A 12830-nucleotide genomic window follows, 5' to 3' on the forward strand; every position below is an offset into this window, starting at 1 on the left:
CGGGGAAGTCGCCTTGATTTTTGTAACCCAAAACATGAACCATTCTCGAGTCATTTTCTCTCCATCTGCCTGCCTTCAACTTTAAAATCTATATATGCTTATAAAAATTCATGCAATCTGCAATTTGGTCGCCTAAATCTTCTTTCAGATTGAGTGTTTGTGGTGTTTTCTAGACTTAAAACTATTCAGATTGTTGTTTATTGATAGAAAATAGAAACTTTATAAGACGACAACTGTTATTGATATGTTAGACTTGCACGTCAGAATAGTGTTGGTATGATTATATTAATGAACAGAGAAGATTTTGATTTTGATAAACTATTTTATAAATTGTCATTTGGAATGTTTTAATAATTGAAGATTAAGAATGAATTACTATTAATTAGCACTAGTCATCCACATTTCTTCTCGTAATAATGACACAATACATTACATGGCTTGCCTAACTAGAAGCATCTACATGCATTCACATCACCCCGGTTGCAATCAGAAAGTTGAAATCAGTGTATGTATAAAGATACAGATAATGTGTATAAGTTGGAGAAAATCAACATAAAAAATTCCTTTCTAGGTGCATGTGGAGGCAACAAAACCCAATTTACTTTGAGCAAGGTCAAATTCCCACAAAAAATTCTGCTGCAGAATGTTGCCAATTGTAGAAATTCCAGGCCAAGCTACTGACACAAATCCAACACACTTAACTCCAGCAGCAACATCAATCATATAACTCTTTTTGTGCGGCTCAAATCTAGCTCCATCTGCAAAGTGAATCACTAAACTTGGCACCAATTTCTCATCATATCCTGTTGAATTGAAGCAATAGTCCATTGGCACTCCCTTTAGCACTAATCTTTGGAATTTTGACACAGACATTTGCAATGCAGCCATCACAGGATTGTATGCTGGCTCTGCTAAAAATGTTAGGCTTGAACCAGAATCAACAATTGTACCACCACCACTGTTTGCATCCCATACTTGAACTGGTATTTTCAACATCACCCCACCAATGGACATGCCTATAACATTTACAGCATAAAATGGACTGAGCAAACCAAGCTGCAGCTTGGTGTATCGTTTTTTCCCCAATATAGATGATGATTCACTATTGTTGCTCCCAAAAATGATATAATTTGAAACGTTTTTGTGACTTAGGTGATCAACCAGGCAGTAGGAGAACTTGCCATAAAAAATTTCGGAGGCCGTTTTAGCAAAAGTGTACTTGTCATACGCTAACCCCATTACACCATCAGCTTTCACAAAGCTCTGGCCCTGGAAAGAGTCGCTGCAACCAATTAACACATTTTTTAGTCTCAACTTCCGACCATTTGCAAGGCCTAGAGTGACTGTTTCCATGGCAAAAATTCCCATTGCTTCTGACCCATCTACATACCTGAGAGCAGAGAACATTACAAATTTAGAAAAAAATCCAGTTGTTGCATAATCGTAAAGTTTGTATCTTCCTTTTATCAAAGCTTTCAAACGCATTCAGATTTATCATTTAAAGAGGGAGAGCTGTGAGGTGTCTTTGTTGGAAGGTCGCATTAATGACACAGAAGCTAAAAGGGACTAACATTAATAGCCATTTATATGTATTGCTGGATGTTGGTAAGCACAGTTGTTTCTTTATCAGCAGCACATTAACTAACAATTTCATGTGAATGGCTGAGACTTGGCCGTCAGATTTCTCTGATTCCATTTTTTTCTTCTTTGTCTTCATCCAAAACCAAACTACAATTTAGGCTGAGACTGACATTTACTAACATGAATATCATTGATAAAGCAAATATCACAAGCAACCATTTCTATTTATTAAATGATAATGACACTTTTTCAATTACCCGAACCAATTCCCCCTCACTGGACATACCTGGAAAAACCTCAACCTTGTAACCCAACCTCATAAATGGTCTTAAAACTTAATTACGTCACAGTCTTAACATTTAGCTTGCAATTTGAAAGTCAAAATCTTGATTATGAAAGTTCAGAAAATGAAGATACCTGAAATCATAGGCACAGGGATTGGAGGGCATGGGGCAACGTGTGAGAGAGAAAAGATTCATTAACTCAATCTTACACATATGAGAAAAGCAAGCAACTGTTTTAAAGGAAGAGGAGAAATCTGCCTTAAACACTCTCCTTTTGTCTAATCTTCCCTTTGTGGTACAATCGGCACCACATTTGTATCGACAATTCACCCATGTCAACTCACTTCCTGTGTCAACAACCAGGGTAAACTTTTGTGCTGGTGTTCCGACTTTCATTTGAACAAAGTACACGCCTGTTCCATAGTCTCTACCAGCACGCAATGGCATTTCAATGGCAGTACTACTAGTGTTAGTTGTTTCCAAAGCATCTCTTATTGGACTTAGACTCAGGCGGCGTTTATGAGCAATCATCTTTTGGCGGATAATGTCACTGTGGAAAAGGTCCTTCATCAGCTCAAGTTGAGTTTTAGGCCTTGTATTTAGATAAAGAGCATGACGATGTATCAACTCCATCCTCATTGAAGATGAATGAGAATTTGCGAAAGCTGAAGTAGAACATTGAATGATAAAAACCAAAGAGATCATCAACAGGGCACAAGGCCTCCCCTTCACCATGATGTTATTGAACAACAACAAGCAAGAAAAATGAGAAAGCTGAATATATAGGGAGAAAAAGAATTTAAAATAGGAGCGTTGAAGGTACTTTGGCAGTTGGGAAATGTTCATTTGGTTCACATTGAAAACTTAGATATTGTGAAGTCGAATGGGAGGCGCAATTATTTGGATTTGAGCTCTCCCTAAATAGACTTTGGCTTCAATTTCCTCAGCTGATCCATATCATTAAAATATGGTATATAGATAGATTTCATAGCCTCCTCTATATAATAATTTTGAATTCATTTGTCTTGACATACGCTTAGGCATGTTAATGATTGGGATTTGTGAAATTAAACAAGCAAGCCGTTCCATATAATCTGTAAATCATGCCTTAAAGTAATAGTATAAGCCAAAAAAAAAAGGGTCTATGCTTGTAAAAGAGTCTTGACATGAAACAAATATAGTTGGGGGCTGCTGCCGCCCATGAATATGAGAACCCCCATAGCTAATATTTTCAGAAACAGTAGTTTATATTTGTATTTTGATGTAACTTGTGTAATTGATGCATTCCCAGATTCATACAATCAAGACCTTAGAAAAACCTGAAGAATAAAGAAAATAACTACAGCAAACGTGCACCAAAGAGAAAAATATGTCTTTCACAAAGTGTGATTACTCAACATGCCCAGCTGGCGGCAACTGAATTCAACTTTTACCATGCATTTCATCAGGTGATTAGTATTAGTAGGGAAATTTTAAAAACTAGGCAAAATTAAAGGGGTTTAAGCGAAATTGCCCAAAAAATTCAGGTTTAAGCAAAAATGCCCATGTTTTGTGAAATGACGAAACTGCCCCCATATATAAACACAGCAAATTTTCACTGTGCAATTCAAAGAAAATTCGAATTTTTTCCACATCCCACGGCAATCCCACGGCGAACGTCATTTCCGCCAATTTTCTTGCTTTTCGGCAACCGAAAATGGAAAATAATGTTATTACATCTCCCGTAATCTTGTTTGGATCAAGTTATTGCTCATATTATTGCGATTTGATTGAGAATTTTGGGTTTGAAATTTTAGGGTTTACGGTTTGAATAATGCTTAAAATGTTTCAATTTTTGGTTGTTTTTGTTGAATTGATTGAGGGGTTTTATGTTATACAATATGTAGAATTGATTTATGTGAAAATCGGAGATCGAAACGACCAAAAATTGGCCGAAATTGGCTGCCGAATGGAACGGCAGTCTGCCGTGGGAACGGAATTTCCCACGGCAGGACGAATTCTCCCACGGCAGTTTAATGAACAATGGGTTGTGGCGGGGTAAACTGGCTTTTTTAAAACATTGGGGTGTCGGGGAAATCCTTAGCCCACGTCGGGTTTTTTTGAAATTTCGCACGTTGTCGTGGGAAAAGCGAAATTACGAACCTGCCCCCCTTTATATACAAAGCAAATTTTCCCACGGCAGCTCTGATTTTACTGTTCTTTTCCATGAAAAATCGCAAAAATTTCCTCCTCCCACGTCAATCCCACGGCGAAGGTCATTTTCGTCGATTTTGGAGCTTCCTGGCAACCGAAAATGGCAAAGAAGGTTAGTATATCTCCCGTAATCTTGTTTGGATCAATTTATTGTTGATATAATTGAGATTTGAATGAGAATTTTGGGTTTGAAATTCTAGGGTTTACGCTTTGAATATTGCTTAAAATGTTTGGATTTTTGGTTGTTTTTGTTGAATTGATTGAGGGGTTTTATATTATAGAAAGTGTAGATTTGATTTATGCAAAAATCGGAGGTCAAAACGACCAAAAATTGGCTGAAATTGGCTGAAATGTGGATCGGCAGTCTGCCGTGGGAACGGAATTTCCCACGGCAGAACGGAATTTCCCACGGCAGCGTGCTTTTCCTGCTTAGTTGGGGGGTAAATTGGGTTTTTTAAAATCTTGGAGAGCTTGATGAGATTCATTACAACAAAGGGGGTTTTATGGGAATTTTGGATATAACATTGGACCTTTTTAATTAAAGAATTTTCATTTGGGGTTAAATGGAAATTTTTCTCATCCACGGTTTCTGATCGTGTAGTTTTCGAAATTTATATCCGTTTTTTCTGTTTTAGGTTTTTCTATATGTATTTTTCAAATTTCAAATTTGATTTTTCAAATTTTGGTGTTTTTTGACACAACTTACGATGTAACGACGTTATTTCAATTTCGTTTTTTCGAATTCGAATTTCAGTTCCGTTTTTTTGGATTTCATCATTTTAGGTTATATCGATTCGTATTTTCACGATATTCGAATGATTTTCCAAGTATCATCACTTTAAAGTATTTCAACGTATAGAATTCGAATTTCAGTTTCGTTTTTTCGGATTTCACCATTTTAGGTTATATCGATTCGTATTTCACGATTTCCGAATGAATTTTCGAGTATCGTCACTTTGAGGTATTTCAACGTATTGAATTCGAATTGCAACTCCGTTTTTTCGAATTTCATCATTTCAGGATATATCGAATCGTATTTTCATGATCTCCGAACGATTTTTCAATTATCGTCACTTTAAGGTATTTCAACGATTTTTCAATTTTTCAATTTCACAATACATTCCTGAAAGTACTGGGACATATCAAGAAGACCTTGCACATCTTCATCATTTTGGATTTGGATGGGACAGTCGAGCTCAATTTTTCTTGGCTTCATTGATACTTGAATGTAGTTTTTCATTGGATCAATACTGCAATACTCCGTCAAAAGCTCAATAAATCCCTCGAATGTTGTTCCATAAGGGATTTTAATCAATTGTTTGGCTCCTCCAACATATTTCATTGTGTTGTTGCGACCTTGAATCCATTCTCCTTGGTAACGAACCGATGCATAACCCTCTATTTTAAATATCAATCCTGCAATGACAAGTTTTTGAAGATAATTATTCAGGTATAAAAAAAAATCAATAATAACTATGTAAATCAGCCGTACAATTATTAATAATTAAAAAAAACACCTCATATTTTTCTAATATGTTATTTATCCCCCTATAATTATTTAACAATTTATATAACACTTTCGTATGTTATCTTATATCAAAATGCATCTATCTGTTTATAACGTTCTATTTAAAACGTTTTTATAATATCTATACTTTGAAATAGATATTCAAATTCTATACTTTGAATTACTTTAAAATGTCAATAATAAATAATTTCTGCAGAAATCTGAAAAATACTAGTGGATATATCCTAAAACGATAATTAAAAAAAAAACTGAGCTTAAATTCGAATTCTAAAAATTGAAATACCCTAGAATGGTATTAATAGAACAATTCTAAAAAAATCTGAAAAATACGAGTTGATATATGCTAAAACAGTGAAATTCGAAAAAACAAAACTGAAATTTGAATCCTAAAAGTTGAAATACCATAGAATGACAACAATCGAAAAATTCTTCAGAAATAAGAAAAATGTGCATTGATATATCCTAAAGCGGTGAAACTCGAAAAAACCTATAATTTTAATTATAATGCGCCTACAATGTTTAATATGAAAATACGTCCTAATTTTAATAACATTTCATTTGACACCCTTGTATGTCGTCTTGTATCAAAGCAATCCCTATATATTTTTAACATGTTATATAAATCCTATATATATTGTAAAATATCTAAAACCCCCATAGCAATGTAAAATATCCAAAAACCCCCTATATTTATCCTAAATTATTTTAACCCCCCATACTTGTCAAATATTACATTTAACCCCATTGCAACGACATAAAAACTATACTTAACAAATAAAATGAAGTTTTAGGGTAAGATTGACATAAATACCTTTTTTTGATGAATAGTATTTTTCGAATCAAATTCAGAAATACGAACTTCCTTCGTCCGAACGAATCCCTACTAATTGATATTAACAAAAAAAATGAAAATGAGAGTGAGTGTTTGAGTGATATGAGAAGTGTGTGAAAATAAAATGAGTAAGGAGGGTTTATATAGATGAGGGGAAGGGTATTTTTGACATTTTAGAAAAAGTAATAAAAATATATAAATAAATATGAAAATGCCTTTACAATGTAAAATATCCAAAAACCCCCCATTTTTATCCTAAATTACCTTTAACCCCTAATACTTGTCACATATTACATTTAACCCCCATATTACGACATAAAAACTATACTTAACAAATAAAATAAAGTTTTAGGATAAGATTGACATAAATACCTTTTTTTGATGAATAGTATTTTTTCGAGTCGAATTCAGAAATACGAACTTCCTTCGTCCGAACGAATCCCTACTAATTGATGTTGAAAAAAAATGAAAATGAGAGTGAGTGTTTGAGTGATATAAGTGTGTGGAAATAAAATGAGTGAGGAGGGTTTATATAGATGAGGGGAAGGGTATTTTTGACATTTTAGAAAAAGTAATAAAAATATATAAATAAATATGAAAATGCCTTTACAATGTAAAATATCAAAAAACCCCCCATATTTATCCTAAATTACATTTAACCCCCAATACTTGTCACATATTACATTTAACCCCCATATTACGACATAAAAACTATACTTAACAAATAAAATAAAGTTTTAGGATAAGACTGACATAAATACCTTTTTTTGATGAATAGTATTTTTTCGAGTCGAATTCAGAAATACGAACTTCCTTCGTCCGAACGAATCCCTACTAATTGATGTTGAAAAAAAATGAAAATGAGAGTGAGTGTTTGAGTGATATGAGAAGTGTGTGGAAATAAAATGAGTGAGGAGGGTTTATATAGATGAGGGGAAGGGTATTTTTGACATTTTAGAAAAAGTTATAAAATATATAAATAAATATGAAAATGCCTTTACAATGTAAAATATCCGAAAACCTCCCATATTTATCCTAAATTACATTTAACCCCCAATACTTGTCACATATTGCATTTAACCCCCATATTACGACATAAAAACTATACTTAACAAATAAAATAAAGTTTTAGGATAAGACTGACATAAATACCTTTTTTTGATGAATAGTATTTTTTCGAGTTGAATTCAAAAATACGAACTTCCTTCGTCCGAACGAATCCCTACTAATTGATGTTGAAAAAAAATGAAAATGAGAGTGAATGTTTGAGTGATATGAGAAGTGTGTGGAAATAAAATGAGTGAGGAGAGTTTATATAGATGAGGGGAAGGGTATTTTTGACATTTTAGAAAAAGTAATAAAATATATAAATAAATATGAAAATGCCTTTATAATGTAAAATATCTAAAAACCCTCCATATTTATCCTAAATTACATTTAACCCTATAGTGAGTGAGGAGAGTTATATAAATAAAGGGAGGGGTAATTTTGTCATTTTAGAAAAAGTTTTAAATAAATAAATAAATATCAAAATCTTTTATAGTGTAAAATATCTAAAAACCTTCCATATTTATCTAAAATTGCCTTAAAACCCCTATAGTGAGTGGAAAAGTTATATAAATATGAGGGAAAGGGCAATTTCGGTATTTAAAAAAAGTCATAGGCTTTTTTTTTTTTGGAACAGTGATTTTGGGCATTTTGGCTTGGAAATAGTGATTTTGGGCATTTTGGCGTAATGGGAGGGTATTTTGGCTATTTTTTAAAATTTCCCTTAGTATTATTATATGTAAGTTTACTGCATATTACTCTATCCTGTCGTTGATTTATTTGTATATTTCGTATTTAACTTCCTTATTGAAGAAATATTGGCCGAGTCAAAGTAGAAAAGCCTTCCTTTACAAGATGGAAAAAGACAAATAGGATGAAATCGATTGATTCAAGAGTCAGGTTGCACGCGGTTCATGACTGGACTTTTCGGTACATATACAAATCAAAACCATCCAAAAAATTAACAAAGATATCTAGAACTAACAATAAATCTCTAGCACTCAAGGATTATTTGTAAGAAAGGTGCTTGGATATAATTTCAGCTGTCTGGATACATAAATATGAGGATATGAATATCATTTAGCTGATATAGTTATGTTGCAAGGATCCAATGTGGAACAGGTAAAATATTTCTGTTTCATATATATATGGACAGAATCAGATGGCTATGTCTATAAATATAGCTTAATTAGTTGTAGTACATAGGAAGTACGTCAATTCTATAACAATAATATGTTTGAGAATATTATTCCATTAAGTATGTAAACTAATACTAGTCCAAGTCCACAAATGTGAAAGTTAGAGACATGATAAATCCATAAAGCTTATAGTGGTAACATATGTATAAAGACTGTCTGGTTGATGTTTCAAATCAAGAAAAGAAATTGAAAACAGCTAGAAATGATGATGATTAATTGAGTTTGTAGCAGAAATCCTGGACCCTTTTCTGCTGCGTAACTTGCCCTCAAGACTGATTGACTTTTATCCATTGTTCTTGTTCTTGAATCCTCATTTTTTTATTAAGAAGATTGCAAGTTAAGAATGAGGATTATGTGAGACGACTGTTGCTGAGTCTATCAGATAAGGATTTTGATAGAGTCAGGGGCTAATAATAGCATTCACAATTCATGTCTCTATTGCTTGCACTCTTTTGCTTTCTTCAGCAACCAAGTCTGCCCGAAAGCTCCAGAGAAATTGTCAACCATCAAACAATTGACACCATCTTAAGCTACGCAACATTGAGTGAAAGCAAAGCAAAACTGTCCCAGATTTCTATTCATTATTTGTATTGTGCCTTCAATCCCTTTAAGGGCTGCAAACAATAGCAGCCTAAAGTGCCATCTGCATATTTAACATTACTTGAGACTTGAGAGAGAGGTTCAAAAGTTGGCATTTGTATTGGGCTTATATTTGTTCAAAGCAAATTTAACAATCTATATGATTTAAAATATTAAAATATTAAAAAAAAGGGGAAAATGTTCCATTCCTACATATACAAAATTTATTCTTTCTCACCTAAAAAATGAATAAATGAATTTTGGTAACATGATCTATGATCGCCTTCCATTAAAGTGTCTTATTAGGATTCCCTTATAGTTGTTTGTACACAAGTAAAAGAAGCACAATTTTTTATCCAAATTCTAGAAATACTCAAATTCTACATAAGAATCTTTAGGACTTCCACAGTCTTTATCAGCTACAGCTTCTGGTGCCACCTTCTTGGCTGCAGCTCCAGGAGCAGACTCTTTTGCGGCAAATAATGAAAAGTCTACACGTTCAGGTATATGGGGAGGCATTGCACTTCTCACTAGAGCCCAGTTGACTCCCTCAAAAAATGGGTGCTGTTTTATTTCTGTAGCACCTCTTTTATAAGCAATTCTATTATGTGGTTCTTTAACTAAAAGTCCTCTTATAAGATCTCGAGCCACAAAACTCACTTGCGGACTTTCTGGAAATCTCAATGGCTGCCCTACAACATTAAACAGGGTTGCGCGGTTTCCTTGTCCCTTGAAGGGAGTTGTGCCATGTAACAGTTCATATAAGAAGATACCAAATGTCCACCAGTCCACTGCACTTCCATGACCCTCTCCACGGATAATCTCAGGGGCTAAATATTCATGCGTACCAACAAATGACATGGACCGTACGTTCGTAGGTTCTGCCATCAGTTCTGGGAGGGCACCTCCAACCAAGCTACCAAAATCTGATTTAGTTTTGCGGTTCTTTTTGGAAGGCAAAATACGTGGGAAAAAAGAAGTTGATGGCTGCGTGCAACCATGCACTGCATGCTCATCATTTAGAATTGCTCCAGAACCAGAAGTACCATTGTTGACATGTACAGATGAGGATTTGACTAGCGTGGGACTGACAGAGCAACGAAGTGATAGATCAAAATCTGAAAGCATGATATGTCCCTCATCTCTTACTAGCACATTCTCTGGCTTTAAATCTCTATACACGATGCCTAGCATGTGTAGATACTCAAGAGCCAGTAGCACCTCTGATGCATAAAACCTGTAAAAGGAGAGATAATGAAGAAATAAGGCATCCTTTCCCCATCTAGTTAATCTTTGCAGAAAAACATAAATCCACTAGAATATGGAATTAATAGCAAAAAGTCATTCGTATGTGGGAAAATATTCCCATATGCTGAACTGAGAATGTACGGGTTTAATTAATTACAATGATAGTTAGAGCATCCTGGACAGTTTAATGGTAATTCTACAAGGGGATGAATGGTAAACCTATTGAGTTCTTGACAGTGTATTCATTTAGTAAGTCTTGCCAAGACAAATACAAGAAGCAAAATTAAGCAGCAGAAATTGTTGAACGGTGAAACCAAACTGAACAGCCCAAAAGGGCAGATGAAAAAAGGCTTCATTGTAAAGACGTCCAGCGTAATGATGGTACTTTAAATATTGACATATGGGGGATAAGGGCTTGTTTCTCTCAATTTGAAGAGAGGAGCAGAAAAAGATAAAAAAACTATCTTAGTAAAAAAAAGCAGTTGAAAAAAAAAGGACTTAATATGGCTAAAGGCAGACAGATGCAGACAGGAAGTTTCAGTACTCAACAAGAAACGTCAAACATATCTTGTAGGATCATTAACAGAGCTTTAAGATCAATGATCGATAACTTCACTCTTCAATATAAGAAGTTGAATACAAAATAGAAAATGAATGAAAAAACCAGTGGAGAATTCAATCATTTGCAAGAATAGGTAAGCATTACATGCAAGGCAATCATAGGAAATGGCCTTAACGATGCAACCAAGCACCAAACCGATTTCTAAATGCATTCTGTTATGATTGATATTGATGTATCTGTAAAAGCAGTTATATACATAAAAGATAAACCTACCAAAACCTATGAAACAATAAGCAACAAACCTTGCAGCCTCTTCAGTAAAGTGCTTGTTTTGTTGCTTCTGTCGAAGGGAATGGAGATTTCCTCCACTGCAGAATTCCATTACCAGGCAATAAAATTTATCAGTCTCAAAGTAAGAATACAGAGTAGGCAAAAATGGGTGGTCCAAAAGTCCAAGAATCTCCCTTTCTGTCTGTGCTCGCAATAACTTGTTTCTACTTGCAAGAGAAGCTTTGTCCATAACTTTCATGGCAAAGTGTGCGTTGGTTCCTCTGAGTTCAACAAGATAGACACTACCAATGTCTCCATAACCAAGGCGCTTGAGAAGCCGAAAATTGCTGAGATCAATTGGAGTAGGTTTGGCTTTCATAATATTAATGGCATCCCATCTAACATCACCACCAGTATGAGGTTTATGAGGTGCACAGGAGCTCTCTATGCTGTCACTACGACTGGAATTGCCACATCCTTGTCCATGGCTCGTTATGGAATTGCTTTTCATTTCAGAATTTCTTGCTGAAGTAGTGGTTGTTTGATCAGAATTTGGTGGTTTACCTGGATTTGGCAGGGAGCGTTGATGATTATTGTATGAATTGGTATTAGGCTTTGAAAGAGGATCCGCCTTGGAAGTAGATTTGGCAAGAGGATCCACACTCTTTGAAATCGCGGTTGAATGTCCAGATTCTGTCAATGAACCAACAGCTCCTGAGTTCGCAGTTAATTTTGCTCTCCCATCCCAATTTAAGGAACTATTCTTGCCAGCGGCATCCCTTTTCTGTAGTTCTTCCGGTGCTGTTTTATAGCCCAACTACATTACATGATTCATTTCTACACATCAAAATCAAGCTTCAGAATTTCTAACAACAAAACATCATATAATTAATACTTACCTCAGATGAGTTGAGCCAGTTGATCGGCCTTGATGACATCAATGGGGCAATACAAAAACACCCCTCACTAGATTTTCCTGATCAATATGTCAAAATGGAATATGCAAGTTAGTATCATCAAAGTAATAGTATGCTAGATTCAAAATAACAGAACAATTCTAAACTGCATTAGGCCATTCTCATATACCTTAGCTTTCTCCATTATTAATATTTATGTTAACAATATATATCCTGAACCCCAACCCTATGGCTGTGAATTGCATTGCATGTAATATATTAGCAGGTGAAGATTGGTTTGTGGGGGGCACGTCATGTATATTATTAATATTAATTTTAATCATTTGATATTACAAATTAAGCGTCCAGGTTGGAAAGTTTGTTTGTTTAACATGTTTCATAACACTGAATATGAAGAACATGATGAGACAGAAATGAAAAGCATGAATAGACAAACATTGAAAAAAGGAGAGAAGAACAAACCAGAAATTGAGGAATAAAAAGGAAAAAGGCTTGTTTGAGAAGTAGAAGAAGAATGAATAAATATTCATGAAAAGAAAAGGAAACAAAAGAGAGAGGTGGAGTGGTTAGAGGGGTAATGGGAATGAGTT

At 34.5% G+C, this 12830-nt stretch overlaps 2 protein-coding genes across 2 annotated transcripts; both read right to left on the minus strand.

Annotated features, from left to right (window-relative positions):
* Positions 1-372: 372 nt before the first annotated feature.
* Positions 373-2815, minus strand: LOC123207299 (aspartic proteinase NANA, chloroplast-like). The gene is made up of 2 exons (XM_044624659.1): positions 1999-2815; positions 373-1390 (listed from the first exon to the last, which is right to left on the minus strand). The coding sequence occupies exons 1-2, from the start codon at positions 2709-2711 to the stop codon at positions 568-570; spliced, it is 1536 nt and encodes a 511-aa protein (XP_044480594.1). The 5' UTR covers positions 2712-2815; the 3' UTR covers positions 373-567.
* A 6686-nt stretch (positions 2816-9501) lies between these two features.
* On the minus strand, positions 9502-12104 carry LOC123207308 (serine/threonine-protein kinase AGC1-7-like). Its single transcript, XM_044624673.1, has 2 exons — positions 11356-12104; positions 9502-10480 (listed from the first exon to the last, which is right to left on the minus strand). The coding sequence occupies exons 1-2, from the start codon at positions 11832-11834 to the stop codon at positions 9607-9609; spliced, it is 1353 nt and encodes a 450-aa protein (XP_044480608.1). The 5' UTR covers positions 11835-12104; the 3' UTR covers positions 9502-9606.
* Between the last annotated feature and the right edge of the window lie 726 nt (positions 12105-12830).

Source organism: Mangifera indica, unplaced genomic scaffold (genome assembly GCF_011075055.1).
Source record: "Mangifera indica cultivar Alphonso unplaced genomic scaffold, CATAS_Mindica_2.1 Un_0070, whole genome shotgun sequence".
Classification (NCBI taxonomy): domain Eukaryota; kingdom Viridiplantae; phylum Streptophyta; class Magnoliopsida; order Sapindales; family Anacardiaceae; genus Mangifera; species Mangifera indica.